Source organism: Plutella xylostella, chromosome 19 (genome assembly GCF_932276165.1).
Source record: "Plutella xylostella chromosome 19, ilPluXylo3.1, whole genome shotgun sequence".
Classification (NCBI taxonomy): domain Eukaryota; kingdom Metazoa; phylum Arthropoda; class Insecta; order Lepidoptera; family Plutellidae; genus Plutella; species Plutella xylostella.
The window spans coordinates 5,753,960-5,773,499 of NC_063999.1; the positions used below are offsets into that span (position 1 = coordinate 5,753,960).

The 19,540-nt window shown below is 37.6% G+C and overlaps 1 protein-coding gene across 2 annotated transcripts in view; it reads left to right on the top strand.

Annotated features, from left to right (window-relative positions):
* Positions 1 to 7,894: 7,894 nt before the first annotated feature.
* LOC105398073 (tyrosine-protein kinase Src42A) overlaps positions 7,895 to 19,540 on the top strand; it is a 42,287-nt gene continuing 30,641 nt past the window's right edge. For both annotated transcript variants that reach the window (XM_038106429.2, XM_038106430.2), the window contains exon 1: positions 7,895 to 8,485. In XM_038106429.2, coding sequence (XP_037962357.1) covers positions 8,127 to 8,485 — 359 coding nt within the window. In that variant the 5' untranslated portion in view covers positions 7,895 to 8,126. The remainder of the gene's footprint in view (positions 8,486 to 19,540) is intronic.

The following is a 19,540-nucleotide window of genomic DNA, read 5'->3' on the forward strand; positions in this document are numbered from 1 at the left end:
CTACTATGAAGTCTATGGACGTACAATCTTTATAACTCCTTGGACAAACGAGCCCCTATAAACGCCTATTAATGTAGTGTGTACGGCGATCGCCTTGTGGAGCAGGCTCCCAGTAACAGTAGGTATAGGCTGAATACAAACAAAACAACTGCGAGCGGTTATCGCAAACGAGATATTTGTGTGCCTTCCCTACCTCGGCTGTGTCAATATCATAAAGACCCTTTTATTCTCCTGCTAAATTTATCGGCTCTTTTATTAGTGCGTAAGTAACTTTATTTATGAATCGTGGTCTATTAGTGGTTTGTTTGTTTGTAATGTGAATAAATCCTAATAAATACTTAGTAGGTTTATTTATAAATATGTATTAAGATAAGAGAGTTTCGCTTCGCCTTTTTAAAAGCTTTCCCGTGGAATTTCTTCTGATTCAAAATGATGGGTATTTTTAACTAACATTGTAACTAAGCCGAAACGTTGTGACCTAAACAACGTGCAACGTTTCATCTGCGATTTTTGGAAATTTGCAAAAAAAATATGCCCCTCATAGTAGAAAATCAAATTACTTAGGTACCAAAAAAGAAGCCTTTTATCTTATATTTACAAAGTATTGCCTACTAAATATTGGCCGCTTCCCTTTGGACTTTTACATCCACAATAGTTCAAAACTATAACAAACTAAGCTAATCCATCCAGCCAGCCGTTCTCGTGTTTTATGGAGACTAACAGCAATTATTAATTGAAATTATTATTTTCCTATTAGGTCTCCCGTGTCCTGGATTTTACTTTGATCTGCCTCGTTAGTTTGTGAGTTGATCATTCCTCTAGGGACTAAAGGCGGTAAGGGCTTTTACATATTGGCTATACTACTGTGGAAAATTACCGTCTCTAATCTGAAAACTTTCTATCAATTGTGAAACCGAAGGCAGGTTAATGTGCCTAGTTATTCAACATAAACTAAATAAGTAGTTAAGTACCTATACTCCCCTGCGCAAACATAGTTTAATCCAAAAAGTCACGTATTCATTTCTTATACCTTGTCCTTCTAATATCCTACTTAATTATATGAGATACATACATTTCTAAGAAATTTATAAATTTTCGGAACAGATATCTGAGATGTAACTTACATGTATTATAGGTAGGTAGGTACTATACATAAATATTAAGATGGGTGCTACGGACGTACTGAAATCTAGCTGTTGTCCGCGAGCTTTCGAGAAAAAGTTTTCCTAATGAAAATCCGGGATAAAAAGTAGTATATCTCTTTCGCCAAGGTTAACTGGAAGATAATACTTTTAGCATTAAGTTCGCCCATGTTAAAAAAATATTATGTGCAATAAAGGATTAAATAATAATACTTAATAGATTATACATATAAGTATGTTATTCCAATGTATCAGCTTTTTGCATTCCAAATTAAGTAGGTACATCAAAATTAGTTCAGTATTTACTTTTACGTGAAAGCGTAACATTCCCGTTTACAATACATATAAGTAGGAGTTGGATAACTCACCGCCACTCTTAGATTAACAATATGAACAAGATGGAGTGTCAGTGCAAAAGAAACGTCTCGAAAAATAACACCCTACTTCTACCACTGAGTTGTAATATTTGGAATTAGTTCGATTACTTAAAAGATTTGTGGCTTTATAGTTATACATTATAAAAATCCAATACAATGGTTATCATTAGGTTTAACTTAAAACGGGTTGACAGTAGACAATACGGACAGTTTTTGGCTTTGTTTTTGTATACTGTACCAACCATCTTGGTCGTATATTGTTAATCTAAGCCGCCACTGTCAGCAAGTACGTATGTACTTAAGCACGTTCTCATATAGATATTACTGCCTACTTCAACATGTTCCTCACTTTCTGTTATAAAAATGATGTATATGTATACCTATGTACCTACTTGTATACTGTCTGTGTACTTACATAAAAAAAAACCTAACCTTGATGTCTAAATTAATAAGTGTTCCTAGGTACTTGTACTTGTACTTACCTACTTATACATACATAAATGTTTATTTAAAACATTTATGTATGTATAATCCTTAGCTAAACTTACCGTATGTACCTGCATACATCTACCAACGTAATACTAACTTGCATGGTGTGTGTAGGTGCATAACTAGGTTGTTTTCTGGTATTGTTTTTGTTTTTTGCACTTAACGCTGCTACTGAAATAACTTTTTGTAACTAAGTATAATGTTAATTTATAATTATTTTTTTTTACTTATACGCTGTTCTAGGGTAACAATCTAAGGCCATTATAATCTCACCTAGTAAGTAGATTAAGTCCTTGGATCTTGTAATTCAAAAATTACTTATTTTCTTGAAATAAACAGTTTAAATTTTTAAATTTTTTTTTTTTTTTTTTTTTATAAAGTTGGGTAATTAATATTTGGAAAACATCTTCGAGAGAGAAATTTAATTACAAATACTTGAGTTGAGTACTAATACCTTCTCTGGAGGAAGTTTAGTTACTCCATTATTTGTTCCTCGGCAATAAACGTGGATATTATAACAATCTCGGAGAATTTTAATAAATCAGACAAATCTATTTCTAGTTAAGTAACTACTGTTATAAAATTAATTAAACTTTGGATTTGTCTCTCTCTCTAGTCTTTGTGGATTATTTTATTTATTGAATAATAGGTTAGTAATTAAAAATTTAGATATTTAGTTGTAGCTTCGTGTGTCCGTTCGTTCGATCAACTTCGATCGCTTATATACAGTTCACATTAACATTAATTAATAGTCAAATCATGGTTCTAATTTACGTAGTTTATAATAATATACAGGGTGGGCCAAAGAGTGACGTCCAAAGGAAAATTTTTAATTCCTTAGGGGTAGCCAAATCACCTCCATACAAACTTTTTTGTGGCATCCTCTTAAATTTATCTTTTTACCATAAAAGTTTGAGCTTCCTAGCTGTAGTGTAAATAAGTCGACTTTACGATCGACCTAGACAAAGTTACGCAAAAAAATAATAAAAAATAATTCATCCACTGAGGTAAATCTTCTTACAAAATTAGTAAAACAATGCATAACTCCTAAACTACTAAAAATCGCTGAACATACATGGGGGTAATTTGGCTACCCCTTGACCTAAGGAATCAAAATTTGTCCTTCGTCACTCTTTGGGCCACCCTGTATAAGAAGATTTAAATGTCAGCCAACTTAATTATGGTAGTAAGTTCGACTTTCGATGCGAATCATTACAAATCATGATCCATGCCATGCCGTATAATTTCTGCATAGATATGTAACTCGAAATAATAATAATATCTGCTTACTCAAGACGCTGCGAAATCACGAATGCCTCCCGATTCCTCTTGTGAACTGTCAAACTGTCACCGGCAGAGAATACTGTGAGTCATAGCCTGATCGTAGCCTATTATTATACGGCATACCTACTTACATACAACTGGCTAAACCTATACAAAGCTTTTGGTATATATATAGATTGTATTTTTCTCTCAATAAATCCGTAAATAACACATATCATATGTTATTCTTGACTTTCAGTTAGATTATTATTTATTATTCTTATTTTATAGCTTGGTAGGCTTAGGTACTACCATAATAAATAAGAGAAAAACCGGGATGTAAAAGAACCAGAGACTCGTTTTCATTTTGCTTATTTTTTTTTAATTCAGTTACACTGTACCTACATATTATAGTTACAATGTTTGCTTTACATTTTTCACTAAAGGAGTGCATACATAATATACTTACTTCATAGTACTACTTTATGTCCAATGTAGCATCTCGTACCTATCTTGATGTTTCTCAAATTAATTCGACAGCATTGCATTTGGTAGTCATTTCAAAGTTAGCGTGTAGCTATGACTCAATCAGCTCTATCTATTTACACCCGAGTCCGCGTTGTTCTATGGCTCTATCTAACATCGTCACCTGCCTTATCTCACAAGAGATTCAAGCATACCTATGTACGTTGTACGTACTTAGCTAATTTGCTAATTTGACTATGGATGCATTGGAATGATTTACAAGGCAGGGGATTCAGTATTGAAGTGTAGCTGTTTGTGAGCTACGAATAACAATACCCTTTGCGACTTGCGACTGACCCTCAGAGTCAACTTAAATAAACTTTTTCATATTTTCCCTGAACAGTGCGTCCTATTTTACTAATATTATATAATAGCCATTCTTTGCTTGGATGTTTATTCCTCATGCAAATTCAATGAATTTTCATGATTTTTTTGTGTAGGAAGCTTGGGACACCCTTGGTTAACACATAGGCTATCCAGAGGAATTACCGAGGAAAACTTTTAAAGGCAAATTGAAACTCGAGGGAAATATTAGCCAGGAATTAATAAATGTTTAAAATAAGCTCCAAATTGGCATGTTTTTTTCGGTTTTATACATAAAAAGTTTTTTTTAAATAGAAAAGGACTTAAATTTTAAATAAGTACCTCTGTCTTAAAAAAGCTAACGTATTTACTCACCTACCTAAAATCCTATGGGTTAGTTCATTTGTCCCAGATATGCTCCAACTGTAGGCTATGCTATTAGGTATTCCGTACAAACCACGTGCAAACCGACTTTGTCAAGTGAAGTTGTGCGACTCAAAGCTCTTCGGAACATAGTGGAATACTAGTTGCGGTTTACCAAGAATGTGCAAATTGAAATTGCGACCATCCCAAGTTTTGAATAAGGTCTCCGTGAAAATCTGTAAGCTATGAAGTTATTTACTAGAACAGGACGTCTTATTCTGCTGGGGGGTTACTGTAGCTAAAGAAATAAAACAAACAAACAAAACACAACTTACTCAGCTAAATACTCGTAAACCACCCCAGGACGCACCCGACCCAAAAGTCCCCATAACGCTAGCTGCGTTGCCGCGCTGCACGGCGAGGGAGATCCTCTGTGCCAGGTACGCCCCAGAGCGGTAGTCAAAACCGGGGCGTCACCCAATCTCCCTGACGAACTGCCTCCCCTGTTCCCCCCAAACCCCAGTGGTTTCAATGGCAAGAGGAATAGGTACTGTAGCTTGCGAAAAAGTTATTAACGAGAGTGAATGCAACGAGATAGAGACGTGATTAGTGTAGAGCAGCGCTCCTAAACTTAGTTTTTTTTCTAAGTTTGCCTTGTTTGCTGCGCTAGCCACGACTCTCTATCGTTGTATTGAGCGTACCGATACAACCCATTGCATAACAATTGACTACCCTCGTCAGCGTCACCCAAAAGTGTGAAAAAATAAATACGGGAAGAGAGCACTACTGTTAGGAAAAAGTTGGGGAAACCTTTTTCTTTACTTTGGGGAAATTTAGATAAACTATTTTGACGACCGAATGGTGTAGTGGTTAGTGACCAGCATGCGTGTTATGCCCATGGTCCGGGTTCGATCCTCGGCCGGGTAGAGATTTGTTTAACATGCAGACCGTGTCGCTGTCGACGCGTACCTCGTGGAGGACATCACACACCCATGCATTCATACGATCGCCATTTGTCGTATAACCTACCGATATTCTATTTAAGTTATTATCTGTAAGTGTATTTGTTATACGTACTGTGTTTTAGTTGTCTTGCATAAATTAACAAGCTTCCTGAATACAACCTAGACCAATCCGTTGGGATTCTGAAAGTTACATCCGTATGGGACATTTATGTTATTTACGAGTACCTACTTACTTACTATGTGAGTCTGAAAACAGATTTTTTAAAAGTCGGCATTTTTTACTTCTGTTAGATTATTCTTACTACGTCGGATACGACGAAGAGGACATCATCATCTTACTACGTTAAAGATAGGAAGTGCAAATTGGATTGGCTATTTAGATGGCCGCAAGATAATAAGAAATTCGCTGACGCCATTACAGGTTGCAGGTGCACACGGTTGGTACCCACCAAGCTAGTGCAATGGTTGCAGAGTGCCAACTCTCGTTTTACTTAAGAACCTACTTAGTGGCACCCGCTGATAAGCGGAAGCTGTAGTTAAGTTAGGTAGTTTAGGTACCTGCTTGAGAAATGAACACATTTAAGGTAGGCAACGGTCGTATCGTATTCAGTATTCTTTATTTAAATTCAGTATTCTTCATACATTTATGAAAATCCGTTTTGGATACGTTACCGATAGGCTGCAACGCAAACAGTTCGAAATATAATCACAGTTTCGTTTAGCAAGAGCATCAGTTCTGCATGTAATTACCTACCTCAAGTACCTACCTACACTAAAGCAATCATGATCAACCATCGCATCATCAATTCATCATCATCTGGAAACAATTGTACAGCGTACACCTTACCTATTGAAGGCGATGGTCGGGCTCCCCACATCAAGTTCAAGTCTCAACATCTCTGTATATAGCAACACAGTGCAAGATCACCCTATACATACGCTTTGCTTACAATGCAAAACGTGAGTATATCTAAGGCTGTTCGTGTACTGTGTTGCTACAACTCTGTACATTCTGTAACAACCGTCTCCATCAGAAATTTTCAGGGCGGTATTTTATAAGTGATGTTCAGTGATATAAATAAAGTTGCTCAGTATGAAGATTAGATTCATCTGCTAACAGGAATGCCATAACTCATTCATTACCTACATAATAAAACTCCCCCTGTACAACTAACATGGTGTTTGTTTTAATTTGCACTAAAGCTCGCGGTGACCTAATAGTTTTCGGTAAATTGTTAGTAGATTCAAGAGCAGACTGCTTAAGTCGTCTTTAATTAAGGTCGGCACGAAGTACCTACAAGGATTAGGGCAGGGATAGACTTGACACATTTTGTATGGCAACGAATGGCGGGATTTTTTGGATCGACGGTACCTCTACCAATTCGTTTAATTATGTACTCGTACTCGGTTACATACAGAATTTGTTGAAATAAATATTTCGGTTGCAATACTTACCTAACTCTCGGTAGTTATGTTCGGCTAATGATGGTATGTACGTACCTACCCACAAACCTTGCTTTGATTACGTACTTATAGGTAGTACCTCCTATCTGAATTAGAAAAAAACTTACTGTAATGTACTGTACAGTACACTGATGACGTCCTCCAAAGACTAAGGTCGAAGGATCCCGGAGGAGCATTTAGCAGCCCTTGAACTTGCCTCCTTGGCGTGTTAGATTAGAAGCAATCCTGCCGTGATGTGCTTCCGCAGTTGCGGCGGCACAAATGTCATTATGGATCAGCTATAGTGATTAGATACCTACCTAATACCTCGAAGATTTTGGAGATGGGATTGGGTATCCATCCACAATCGTTTGCTTTGTTCCTATATACCTATCCCCTATCATATTATTATTGTAGTAACAGTTTAGCATTTTTTTAATGCAAATCCTTAATTTTATTTGCTTTTGTTAAGCCCTAACGATAAAAATCGTGAATGATGAAAAAATCATCATGATGATGATTATTTATTTATTTATGATGCAGTAAAGATAAAACTTTGCCTATATTTTGGAGTACTTTACTATAATATAAGATTTTCATAATAAGCGCCATCTAGTGGAAATTGCATAAAATATTTAAAGCCCAGCCTCACCACTGTCGTGGCAGTCGGGTAACCGCAGGTAACCGTAACCGTACTGTGTGTGCGTATTGCGTAGTTCCTGTATGTCATACCAGATGTCTCTGTATGAGAATGATATATTAGTGTTGCCAGCTTAATTAAAGGAAAGGGCAATGGCATCTCCATATTAAATTCTTGACAGATGTGTCAAAAGTCATGTAATAATCCCTAGTTATGCTCTAACCCACTATGGCGAAATTGGCACTTAATCATTTAAGAAGAAATGGTTCGTAAAAAACTGTGTAACGTCTGTTTTCCTCAGAATATTAACGGCTTCTCGCTTTTCCTTGTCTATGTATACATATTAAAAAGTTGTTCTGTGCCTCATAGTTAATGTTGAAAGTGCATGGTTTACCTTGTCTATGTTGCGTCAAAATGGCCGCCTACGATAATATCGTGACGAGATCAATTATTCTTTGTTTATGTTAAATTCGCCTTCTGCATTTTGATTTACTGACTTTTATGTGACAAAATAAAATGTTTATAGGCATACAAACTCTGAACATCGATTCGGCATCGTATAAGTGTGTGATTTGACATAAAACAAGTGGTACCAGCCTCACCTTGTAAAGAGAAAATGGGGAACTGTTTCAGTAGCACAGCAGAGAAAGAAAACAAGAATGATAGAACTAATCTTCATGAAGAAGATGTAAGGCCATTTCAAACCCCAGTCCCAACCCCACCGCCTGATCCCATTAGAAATGCTGTAAATCAAGGCCCAGAATCAAGTGAGGTCCCTCCCACCCGAATATTCGTAGCTCTCTATGATTACGATGCCAGGACAGACGAAGACCTTAGTTTTAGAAAAGGGGAGCATTTGGAGATCCTAAATGATACTCAAGGGGACTGGTGGCTAGCACGAAGCAAGAAAACCAAGCAAGAGGGCTACATTCCATCGAACTATGTCGCACGCTTGCAATCCATAGAGGCCGAACCGTGAGTAATCATTAACTTTTTATGCAACTACATATTTCAACAGTGAGCGGTTATTACGATTTCCTTTCCTTCAGTAGCACATTTACCTTTCTACCTGTATTACTAGTGTAAGTATACAACTACCTAAGTAGTAATGATAATCAGATAAACAACAAGTTTTGGAAATGATTACTTTGGCACTGATTGCATTGATTGTGTTATTGTAATTCCATGTTTCTGAGAATCATACAGGTATAAAACTGATTTTAAATATGTTACATATTATTTTTAATCAAATGAATATAGAATAAGAACTCATTCAATAATTCAGACGGTGATGCATTGATGAACCTAGTATTTTAAATGCAGAAGGGCAAATTAATGCTTGAGGTGTCTCTAAAACTGTCTGAGGATGGATGCTCAAATGCATTTAAATTATAAATTTGTTGTTACGTGTCTATAAACAAGTTGTAATAAAACCTTTATTTAGTTGTTAATTTGTTATGTGACTCGATACCAATCACATACATTCCATCTCATTGTGTTAAGCAGGCTATGTTATACTTACATTTAAATATAAACAATTGTATGGATAACCTTCTTCTTGGAATCATAATGTCCCCCCCAATGAGGCAGAAGGCAGACACAACAGTTTTCAATCCCAGTCCGTTGACAACAGCCATCTTTGCATCAGACCCACACCTTATCTAAAATAATTGTACTTATTACTAAGTTACTGAGAAGTATGCTACTGTTTCAGGGCCTAAAATCTTAAAATTATGCTTTCATAATAAATACTTCACCCTATAAGTATAGTAAATATTATATGCTATGAATTAACAACCAACCCATGATACATAATAATAATATTTAGCAGGACCTTTACTTAAAGCACTCTGGACTATTTAATGGGGTTTTTTAAACAAAAAAGTGTTTACTATGTGGGCCAACAAGGCTATTGGTTACCACTTTTTGGTTTGTTTCCTTCAATTAGAACATTCTACAACCGCAGTATGCTTAATAGCTATACCATATTTGATGATATTGGTACTTTAATTTGATAAACAATATAATCATAATTAATTAATGCTTGTTTACATCTTTAACACAACAACTATAATAACCCAAAAGAATAGTCTAAACACTCAGAGTTGAGTTCAGGTAACTCTAAAATGAACCACCGGCTTTTCACAGTTTCTCAGTTCTTTGTACAATTATAATAATATGATATGAATTTTATCTTATGATAAATTTAGTTTGATGATGTGTGGGTCAAAAAGATTTCATGTACATATTTTTATGTATACATTTATTTATTATACTACCAAATCTAGAATATTATTACAAAAAAATAATAAATTATACATTTATAAATCTATATTTATTTATATCGCTTTGCCGTAAAAAGTTTTCCCGTGGGAATTACGGGATAGCCTATGTTCTTCCTCAGGGTCTAGAGTCTAGACCATATGTATACCAAATTTCATTCAAATCCGTTCAGTAGTTTTGGTGTGAAAGAGTAACAGACAGACAGACACAGTTACTTTTACATTTATAATATTAGTTAGGATTGAAAAAATAATACAATACTACAGCTTCAATATTAGTATGATGGCATCTAGGTCAGTAATTCTATTGCATTTTATAATATACATTATAATACATTTACTCAATTTTGGATATCATATCTCTGTTTTGATCCATTACATATTTTTTTATTTAGTTTAAATTCTTCACTTTATCTAGAGTCCATCTATTTACTGTTGCATACAAGTTTTGGAACCTTATAGCAAAACAGTGCACTCAGGAAAATAGCACAGCGTTGATTGACGTCAGTGTGAAAAGTTAATGAAGGAGTATAGGTAATAACAAATGGGGTATCTGTGGCAGCGACGGGATGCGGCCGCGATTAATCTCCGTTGATTGGATGCCCTTAACTGATTCCAAGATGTGGAGGCACCCGGCGCGGCGGCGGGATGGGTGCCACGCTTTCACGACGCAACGCGCACCTCATTTAGTTTAGAACGCTATGCTATTACAATAATAATTACAAGTGTTCCCCGCTACTGGACATTGCATAACCGAATCGCTGCCACTGTACTGGAAAATTTGCAAGCGAAAGTTCTTACCGACCTCGGTACTGTCGCAGATTAAACGGCGGATTGTGCGCGGCTCACCGAGACCGATATGAGTTTAATCGCATGGAAGTGGGTCGATTTTTATGATGAATATCCGTTTAATATTTTAAATTTTCTCATCCGAATTAATTATGTTGTTTTCTTGTCGCGTCAGTTGAAAAATGATGAATTTCCTGCTTGTGTATTATTTAACCCGGCTACGCCTGGCGCCAGCCGACCCAGCGTTGTGGATGTTATTAATGTGAGATATTGTATACATAATGAAGCATCATGTTATGCAATTCTAGCAGAAGGAATTTTGTCAAATTGCTAATGGAATAAGGTCAACAAAAGACGCCACAATAGGTATTGCCGTTGTCGTCCGCACATTCCATAATACGATGATCGCACGAAGCCGCCGCCGCGCCGCCCACAAATAGATGATGCCAAATTTTTCATTTAAATTTTGATAAGTTACCTAAGGCGCTTCTTAGCGTGTAGACGTGACAAACACTAGAGCAGATCTGTGTTGTCCCGTCTTGAAAGGATTAGCCATTAGCCCCAGTCTGATAATTCAGTACTACCCTTAGCATTAGCACTACAGGTTGTATGTTTTGTATTTAATCATCATACCGGTAATTTTTTGCTATGTTTGTCTTTGCTATGGGCACTATGCCATAATATAAGGAATAGTATTAAGTTTAATGCATAAGTCACTAAAGAGACATTCTTAAAAATATAAATAGTTTTTGAATCACACACATGCGAACAAAAGTAAAGTAAACAAACTATTAAAAATATACCCATTACTTTTAATCCAGTGCAAGAAAAAAGTCACTGAGTGGTTACTGACTCTTAATTATGATGAAGTGGAGGATCTATTTAAAGTTTTTGTGTAATACTTAAAATTTATAATTGCTTTTATGTATGTACTATTCTATTCTATTCTATTCTCATAGGGGGTGAAGTTCCTGTACGTGGCTCTCTCGAGTGGAACCTTTGTACATATCCCCTTGATTTCAGCTCAGCCAGCCTAGCTCCCGAGTAAATGTATGTACTACAAAATCATAGCAAAATATAGTGTAATACGTTCATATTATTGTGCAAGTTCTTATTAATTTATATATTTGAGTTTAACCATTAATAATCGTATCATATGCAATCTATTTTTTATAAAATATTTTTTGTATTCTTATTATTGCCTATAAATACACAACACAACACAACGCAACACAACGCCACACAACACAAAACAACACAACACATCACAACACAACAAAACACAACACAACTCAACACAACACAAAACAAGGTCAGTTTAAATGTAAAATATTAATTCTCTCTCTCCTTACTTTAACTATAGTTATTAGGTATAATCTTTTATTTTTTAAGCAAAACAATACCTAACTTATGGAAGAGCGGGGTTTCCTGGCACAGGTCTTTTAGTACTTAAAAGGATGCCTCAGCAACTGATTTATATTGTATGTATGTTTTTGCATAATAAATATATTTTCATTTCAACAAAAAAACTTAAAGAGACCTTTCCTCCACCGCCGACACCCATCTGAACATTAGATTTATATGTATGTATCCTACATTTTTACCGGCTAACTACAAGGCTATCCTTGTAAAAGAAGTATTATATTGTTGCAAGTACATAAACTTCATTTCAAATTCATTCTTATTTAAGAACTCTAAAGTAGTTATAGATGTAAGTGGAGTCAATTGATATGTCATTATAGGTAAAGCAGACAACATTATTCTATACTCGTAAATCCAATTTCCTCTTCTTTATTGTGTGCTTCGTTTGTTTGATTTGTTTGTGACAAAATCCTAGACTTCATATCCGGTAAATAGGATGGGATTATGCGACTATGGTAAACATAATCATTGCTTCTTTTTGAAGTTTTAATTTAATAAATTTTAAAATCAAGAAGGTACATCTTTACATTTTAAACTAACTCTTCCGGAGAGAGTATAACAAACATTCATACATACTATTTTTCACGTTTAAACAATATCAAAGGATAACAGACGAATTTTTGGTTTTATATTAATATATAAAATATATACCTACAAGCGTAGTACAAAGTCATTAATTCCAGTGGAAAAACCTGCACAATACCTAACCACCAATTACCCGGGCAGACTTGCATTTAGAATTCTTCTAAGAATAGCGTTTTCATAATTAGATATCATGACGCAATTGTTTATAATTTTTAATCACCCTATGAAATGTGTACAGCAATTCTACGGGCGCTCGAAATAACTCACACCCCAATATAGGTTTCCACTTAATTGTTAAAACAACTTATTTTGTTGTGCTCAATACAGTTATCGCATAGAACACTACACATTTCGATATAATCGTTACCAAATGAGCTGCTATCTCGCTTGGAATCTTCGATAAAATCAGCAATATAGCTTCCTATTGCAAAACAAAGCTGGTAAGGACGCCGGTGGTTTGTCCTCAGCCGATAACTATGGCAATGAGTAGTGCACGAAAGGCGGTCGCCGGACGAGTAATTAAAAGTTAAAACTGCATCGCGTTTCGCACGACTTTTACACAGGTAGCTACATCGAGGTCGAGCACACTGTTTACTAAAACAGTTCACTGAACAAACAATCAGACGGATCGAAAGTTATTTAGAGAAGGCCCTGTTTGTGCTATGCAAGTAATCAAAACGTGGTCACCTCTTGACCATGTTGGTACAACATATTAGATACGGGAAATTATAGTCTCCAAAATTAATAAATGATGATTATGGTAGATATGTGATGATATAGAGTCGGTACCCAATGAGGAAAATACATTCTGCACCGTCTCCCTCTTGGACTTCCTTCGATGCATTTTAAAAGATAAACATGACTCTCCGTTGTGTCTCAGCAAACCGGCTACGGCTGTCTACCGGTCTACAGGGAAGCGGCTCCTAATCAAACAGATAGATTGCAAGTCAAACAGTAAACTGCAGGCAGGGTCTTTGTACTTAGTGGAGTCTGGCCGCACCACACCAGACCGAGCTAATAGGTCCCGAGTGCAGCTTGCTTAACGGTGTCTAACCGTCTGAGTTACGTGCAAGAACCTAGCCAGAGGATCGGAACTCGCACAAGAACTCACAACACTAGTCACCCCACCCCACCCCAACATGTAAAACATCAGGGGTATTTCCTATAATTCAAGTGACGACCCTTTTTCGATGAATCTATTTTCAAACTTGAAAAATCTAGCGATGTCTCGTGCAGCGCACACTGCATCGACGGAGGAATAATTGTTAGGGCGGGTATAAGATGTGTTTATTCAAGGCACACGCCACATAGCTGCCCTGCAGGAAGTGGCTGTCGGACGGCTGTTTCGCTGAATCGAGCCCCGCTACTGCTGACAAACGACACGCCACCACCACATTCTGATCGACTATTCATTACCAATACCGATAAAGGTACACGTACACTGCGCCGACGCTGCCGATTCATAAACACTCCCGATTAGCGTGGGAAAAGTAACCAATTAACTCGGTGTAAACAATCAGTGAAATATTTACTAATAAATGTAATTTGTACATGGCTTTTCCTGAAAAAAATATATGAAGGTATTATTAAATAAGTCGTAATAATGTACCAGCATATCACATTAGATCATTCCAGTAAACTCGCATTCCATCCTTTCGCAACTAAATATAAAATTCCTATGATAAGTTTATTTTAGTCGCAGCCCGCAGGTTATGCTAATGCCGTGCATGTTCAGTACACTTAATTTGAGATTATGGTTGAATCATTAGTGCGTGTTAGTAATTTTCATATTGGAAGTACATACCTAAAGACACTTGTATATTTAGGGTAATCTTAGCACTTTGGGTATTTAGAAAAGCGATGTCTTGTCGAAGCGTCCAATTGACCCAGCATTGTAGACTTCTTCTTGGTCAGAGCGTACCACTAATGGCTCCTAAAAACCCACATTTCCTATTAAAGAACGTTGTAACCGACTTTTGCTGAGTTCGGGAACAGGATGCTTTAGCACGGACAGTAAAGACAAAGACCAAGCAAATGAAATATAAAAATGCTTAAAAGGTAATAGGGGAAGTCAGGAAAAGAGATAACAATATTTTGGAGACGTCTATGTCACATCAATCTTCCTGTTGCCTAGACTAGATCCGTAACATTTTGTGTACAACAACCGCGAATTTACGAGAAGACGATTCGCACAATTTTATTATTTATGTGCCGTTGAGCTATTTTCAGTTCATCGCTCTAAAGACCAGCCGCCCTGCCACTACCACTTACTTACATGATGTATGGACGTATGGATGCTACACCTGCCTGGCAGGAAACATATTACTGTTTATAAGCATTCCTTATATACTGTGTGCAACCACCGAACCTATTAACGGTACCATCTGCACTTCTCATTGAGATGCGAACTTTGACATGCGCGACTGCAATTAAATGTAAATCAACGTAGTATCGCAAATCTTACCTTTCACAAAACATACGATCGTGCGAGCGTCTTCAATTGATTTTTATCAATAAACACAAACAAGTTCGCGCGGTCATTGGCCCCGGTTGCATAAGGCACGCGTGCTCCCGCGTATAGGGCGGATGGCGGATGAGGCGCGTGTCTCGTAGGTAAGTGGGGTTCTAGGGCCGCCGAGGTTGATTTAAGAGAGAGCAGCGGCCCAGATCGCATCCGCAATTAAGGTCAGTGCAGACGATGCTGTCTCGATACGTATCCGTCCTTGTCCACGCGCGTGCCGGATGGAGTAGACCACCGAGCACGCATTGTGACCTATCTACGAAGCCCGGCTAATCCGGTGCTCGCAGTCGTTCAGGAAGCAGCAGACCAGATTAACGGAGGAATATTAGTTGAGATAAAAATTAAAATATAGATTTAATATTGTCGGCAGGCCAGTTAACGTGGTCTTAACGATCCACTCTGTCGCCGCACTAATGATAGCTTCCTTGATGGGCCCGCTGCTGGCTGCTGGGGAAATTCGCATTGCACGCGCCGACCGGCGATTAGCCCGCGCCGGCGCCGTCGTGATGTATTACTACATATTGCGGATTTGCAGATAAACTAGCTACAAAATACTCACTTTAAGTATACAATTACAATGTTGTAATTTCTCCAGTAACCACTAAGTAGAAACAGCGGGACATTTGAAGAGACTTCTTGTCATTTGCGAACATTTATTCCTGGGAAGGATTAAATTCAATTCTCTCCATCAGCATCGGTCCAAATATTATTTTATGCAATTTAGTCATGTTATTATGTAATGCAGATTTTATTCAATAACACTATGTAAGGGAAATAGTTTACTTTCACGTGATGTGCAATCCTAGTGGCGCCGCCGTCGTCCGTGTAGCCTGCGATTATTTTTAGATTAGAAATGGCTCAACCGCTTTACGTAATTGCACGAGTCGCATGCGTAGCCAGTTCCAGTGCGTTTGGATTCTAAACATAGCCTTAAGAGGTGGTGCACAATTATACCTTATTATCGCATGTTTCCAGTAGAAGGCTAGCTGCGTCTTGCCGGGACAGCTATTTACTAGCTTCGGTTTCTTTAGAAAGTGTTAGATATGACGAAACTAAAACGAGCTAGTTTGAACTAATTAGAGAAGTGGGCGAGAGCAGTTTCCCCTAATGTTGTGAAGTGCGTAATGTGCCGTGCGTGCCGCAGGTACCTCGGGACTACACATTCCGAGCTACAGATAATTACAAAGTGGACCGAAGTACCGCTACGCCCCGCCAGTATTGCATCCCTTAATATTTCACGAGCTCTGCACCGCTGGAATGTATAAAAAAGTACCTCACACATATTAAAGTTTAAATCGGTACTTGACAGACGCCACTGGGAGCATATTACATTATAATAAACCGTATTTAAATGAGATACGTATTTCTTGAGCTCACGGATTTTGCCTGTATTGATAAATTCTAATATATGTATGCTGTTGGTCTTTCCTCACATCATTCAATAATCCTGCTGGTAATACCCATATTATTTCGAATAGTGAATATTATATTTGTATACGCACAAAAATAATGGATCGATTAGTGAGAAGACCGTGAAACGTGTTGACACACATTCGAGATATGTGGCACGGACGACTGCAAGTAATGGTACTTTCAATTAACACATGCATTTCGCCCGACACCTACGCGACTACATGTAATTTTTTAACTGCAACATTTTCGCTTTTGTTACTTTGCTAACACTTTCTCTTGTTAGTTTGTTCTTTCTTTCTGGCCAGTTTACTATCTAATGCACACCTGTCATTAATCATTATTTTCACCTTCGGAACCTTCATAACATGATCATATTCCAATGTTTATGCTAATAATGAATCCATCTCATTAGATCACCAATTAATTAGCGAATGCGAGATCAGAATGAGTGATAGTACCTGTCGCAAACATGAAAAAACCTACCGACTCATGAGTACGATGTTGATGCGGATCCTGGTACTACCAGTGTCTGTCAATATGAGATGTGATGTAAAAGGCTTTCAGTGAATCGATGGAGTCGTGAATTTCCGTTGACCCAGATATGATCGGGTGATTAGAAACGTTGGCAGTCGGCGAAAATGTAGTTTTTTGCGAGTGACAGAGTCCCACACGAGATGCGACATGCACGAGTGAGAGTTTTGCAACTTGTCACCGAAACTGGTATGTTAACTGTTGGTCCCGCCGCGAATGTAATTACCTAGAGAGTATGATACGTCCGGTCTGGTGCGTCAGCAAGTGTGGTGAGGTCGTTCGTTAAACCCTCTGTCGAAGTGGTTATCGGCGGCGGCGGCGGCCGACACATCTAAACCAAATACCCAGTCTCATTGCGAATCTACGTTTGCTGATGTAATGGACGAAAGTTTCACTTTTTTATTCTATGATTGACAGTATCCACCCGTCGCAAAAAATGTCCGACTGGTCGGCAATTAAACACACATTACTGTTTCATAACAATTTGTCATAATCCCTGTCCGCCTTTGCGGTATAAAAAGTTGTTTATTAATGTTATGTCTGTATCTCTACTAGTAATAAGTGATAAATAATGTTGTTTATCAATCAGCCGACTATATTATTTTTTGGTATATACTTAGTTATAATATCTTACCATGAACACAATCACACCATGGCAATTCCATAGTCCACTGACCTTTATATTATGTCATGTTAATATTAACATGAAATATTTAATATTTATATAAACACGCCATGCATATAACACGTTAATATAATAAATATTTCATCGTAACTATTTTCTTGTTCCGGATTTTCCATGTGTCGGATATATCCATCGGCATCGGCTTCGGCAGCAGTCGTTAAGCCTAGTCAGAGGCCTTCGGGCGGCTTGAAAACATCTGACAGTCGGGTTGCCCACTTACCCGACAACTTCAGTGCATTGTACTCAATCAAAAACGGCGATACGGCTCGCGACCTATCACGTGAGTACAATGTACAGCGAAAAGCGGATGACTCGCTTGCGAGTCACCTCTGACTACCCCTTCGGGGATTACAGTCGTGAGCATATGCATGCGGATATATCCATAGGTATTTTTGGTAATTTTGAGTTATTTAGAAGTTTCTTTGATTTTCACACAGATAACATAATAGGTCTATAGTATAGCATCAGTCGGAGAGACCGGCGACCTTAGACAATAGACAGGTGTCTAGGTGTTAAAGCTGGTAGTGGTTGGATAAAGAAATGTGAATACTTATATAATATTCTGGCGCTTGGGAGAGTTCCATATCCATGTGTTATTATTAGCTGATGTACATTTCTGTAGTATATTGTACGTTTCTTGAAGTAAACTTCATTACCGTAGCTTGAATAAACAAGAGGCTCATAATAAGTTGTGAGCGTGAGTGCAGGAGTGAGATAAAGGTCTCGTGTCGCGAACACTAAGATGTAGCGCATCTCGCCGCGGCCGCCGGTGGCTAGGTCGTTCCTCGACCCGCGACCGCAAGCGTCGTGATTCTCTCTACCCACACCACCATTATCCACCCGTTTTGTTGTTTCGAGACATTCCTTCGTAATCATTACTATTTAGGTTAAGGCTTCTCTTTCACAAGGCTCTGCTTTGTGCTATAAAAACTTCTAATTAATTTAAACAATTTAACGGCACTGTATAACAGCAGTTGACTCTTACATTACTGGGGTGTCATATAAATTAATGCCGTGTTAATCTCGGCAACCACAATTAATGATTTGGTTTATGTCTAATCGATTTTGTAATTACAACAGACAGACAGAATTGCCTATTATCTGATTAGACACACATTCTCCAGGAAGAGTAGCCACAACATACGCAATGATTATTATTATTATTTTATTGCACAAATATAAAAATACATGTACAAAAGGTGGGCTTAATGCTAAGAGCATTTTCTACCAGCCAACCTACAGGATGACTACAATAGGTGTGTTTAATTGTTATCAGTCATTAGTCTCATCACTGTACTTAATAACATAAGTCATTAAGAATATACGACACACCCTGCGTACAATGGGTACATTGAGTTGAAACTAAAATGACCAAAAAGCAATCCTTAACTTGTCTGAGGAGTTTCGCTTGCACAGTCGCCGGACGGCCATATTTCATTGAATTTCGGTTGTTATAAAGTTGGGAACACGGATCCCAGGACGCGGCGCCGCGGAGTCGCGCCGCTACTTTCTACACCAGCGTCTAGAACACTCTTAAACCGTAATCAACAGATTGACGGACCTCGAGAACGTTACGACAAGCAAATTAAACACAACATTACCCGCCCCGTGAGCGCCTACTCGCGGAGAGTTAACTTCAACATCAAGAGAATTGCCTTTCAGCTTACTTTTCAGATGTTCCGTTGTTGCTAAGCAAGTTATGATCTTATGGAAGTGTTTTGGAAGTACTCTCCAGAAAATAATAAAATTTTACATCAAGTTTAATTAATCATAAATCAAAGTCTTTCGGATTCCTTGTTAGA